At 33.4% G+C, this 1559-nt stretch overlaps 1 protein-coding gene and 1 non-coding gene across 2 annotated transcripts in view; both read left to right on the top strand.

The window, feature by feature from the left end:
* LOC109542563 (replication factor C subunit 5) overlaps positions 1–1559 on the top strand; it is a gene marked incomplete at its 5' end in the record, with an annotated part of 45862 nt that overhangs the window by 38469 nt on the left and 5834 nt on the right. The window contains 1 exon segment of the mRNA XM_048664578.1: positions 1258–1417. Coding sequence (XP_048520535.1) covers positions 1258–1417 — 160 coding nt within the window.
* LOC125504020 lies at positions 646–765 on the top strand. The gene has a single exon (XR_007281260.1). It is a non-coding gene; the product is annotated as a 5S ribosomal RNA (ribosomal RNA).

The raw sequence follows: 1559 nt of genomic DNA, 5'->3' as shown, positions 1-1559 counted from the left end.
AGACGATACGAATCTCTCTTCAGCTTATAGTTGCAAAATATGTAAAACGAATTTATTAGGGCTTATTTTCAATGATTAATTGTGTTTACCACGCATCAAAATTTTTTTTTCCTTCATATACCCTTTGATTTTTTTATGATTAAACCTTCTCAATTAAGTTTAATTTTTTTAGTCTTGGATTAGTTCAGTTAGATTTTTTTTCAATCTACGCGCGATGGCTTACACTTTGTATCATTACATATAGTGTGTCAAGTGTAACCTGTCTCTATAGCTCTTCCTCGTTTTAACGTATATTTTAAACAGATAGAACGTCTTCAAATCACCAAAATTAGTGATTTTTTAGTTCTATCCAGATACAAGTTGAAGCAGCGAAAAGTGTTAAGTAATGCTTTTAACGTCAAAAACGATTTTGTGCTAAAAAATAAGCATTCAGTATTAGATCAACTCAAAGTAGCTTTATCAACTGACGTCAAAGATTATACATACAAAGCAAATAAGAAATTACTACTAAAAATACAGAAACTCAAGAAGAAGAAGAGTTTACACAAACCCAAGAAGAGCAATATGTCGAACCTCTCGTTGAAGAATGTTAATCAGAGCCTAAATACTGAACGTATAAAACCCGCGTTTGAGCATATACTTTTAGGCAACGACCATACCACGTTGAATAATACCGGTTCTCGTCCGATCACCGAAGTTAAGCAACGTCGGGCGCGGTTAGTACTTGGATGGGTGACCGCTTGGGAACACCGCGTGCCGTTGTCTTTTTGCTTCTTTGCAATGCAAGCAAATGTTGCAAATAAGAAAGATATTTTACATTCAAAAGGAAATTAAATTACATTTTACCTATTCCTGATCTATTTATAAATTATTCAACCAAGGATAATATTAAAATTATTATTGCCATCATGCGTTAAACAGTTTCAATATTTTATGGCTTCTATTAATTTATGAAGTTATCACTTCTGTCGAGCGTCCCGTGACGCACACCATTTTTCTATTAGTTGGTGACGGTGAAGAAAATGTTCTATACTTTAATAGTTCTGCTTAAATTATTGTTTGACAATTTTTTTATAGCACGGAAAACACTTTCGAAATAGGCTTCAAACGTCAGTGGAAACAAATCATTGTGGTTTCATCGCTTGCTTAGCGTCTGACCTGTTCTATCGATTATCGAAGTTATCAAGATTAAACCTGAATCACCCTGTATCTCTATTTTAAACAGTGTGAGGTTTATTTGCTTTTTCATTGTTTCAGTTATCGAAAAATACACAGAAAATATCAGGTTTTGCATTATTTGCAACTATCTAAGCAAAATAATACCTGCCCTTCAGTCAAGGTGTACCAGATTTCGCTTTGGGCCATTGTCACCGGACCAGATCATGCCAAGGCTGAATTATGTTGTTGATGAGGAAAAGTAAGTTAACTGAATTTTATATTTGTACTAATAGGGTAGGCAATGAAAATAACTTTTGTGAAAAAAAATAACAGGCAAGAACCAGGTGGAAAAATTTATTGAGCTCTCAACTAAGAAAAAATCAAATTTAAACACGAAAACA

The sequence above is a fragment of the Dendroctonus ponderosae genome, unplaced genomic scaffold (genome assembly GCF_020466585.1).
Source record: "Dendroctonus ponderosae isolate FM_Combo_2020 unplaced genomic scaffold, Dpon_F_20191213v2 Dpon_F_20191213_3, whole genome shotgun sequence".
NCBI classification, from domain to species: domain Eukaryota; kingdom Metazoa; phylum Arthropoda; class Insecta; order Coleoptera; family Curculionidae; genus Dendroctonus; species Dendroctonus ponderosae.
The sequence above is the reverse complement of the archived record's forward strand: the minus strand, read 5'-3'. Positions and strand labels throughout refer to the sequence as shown.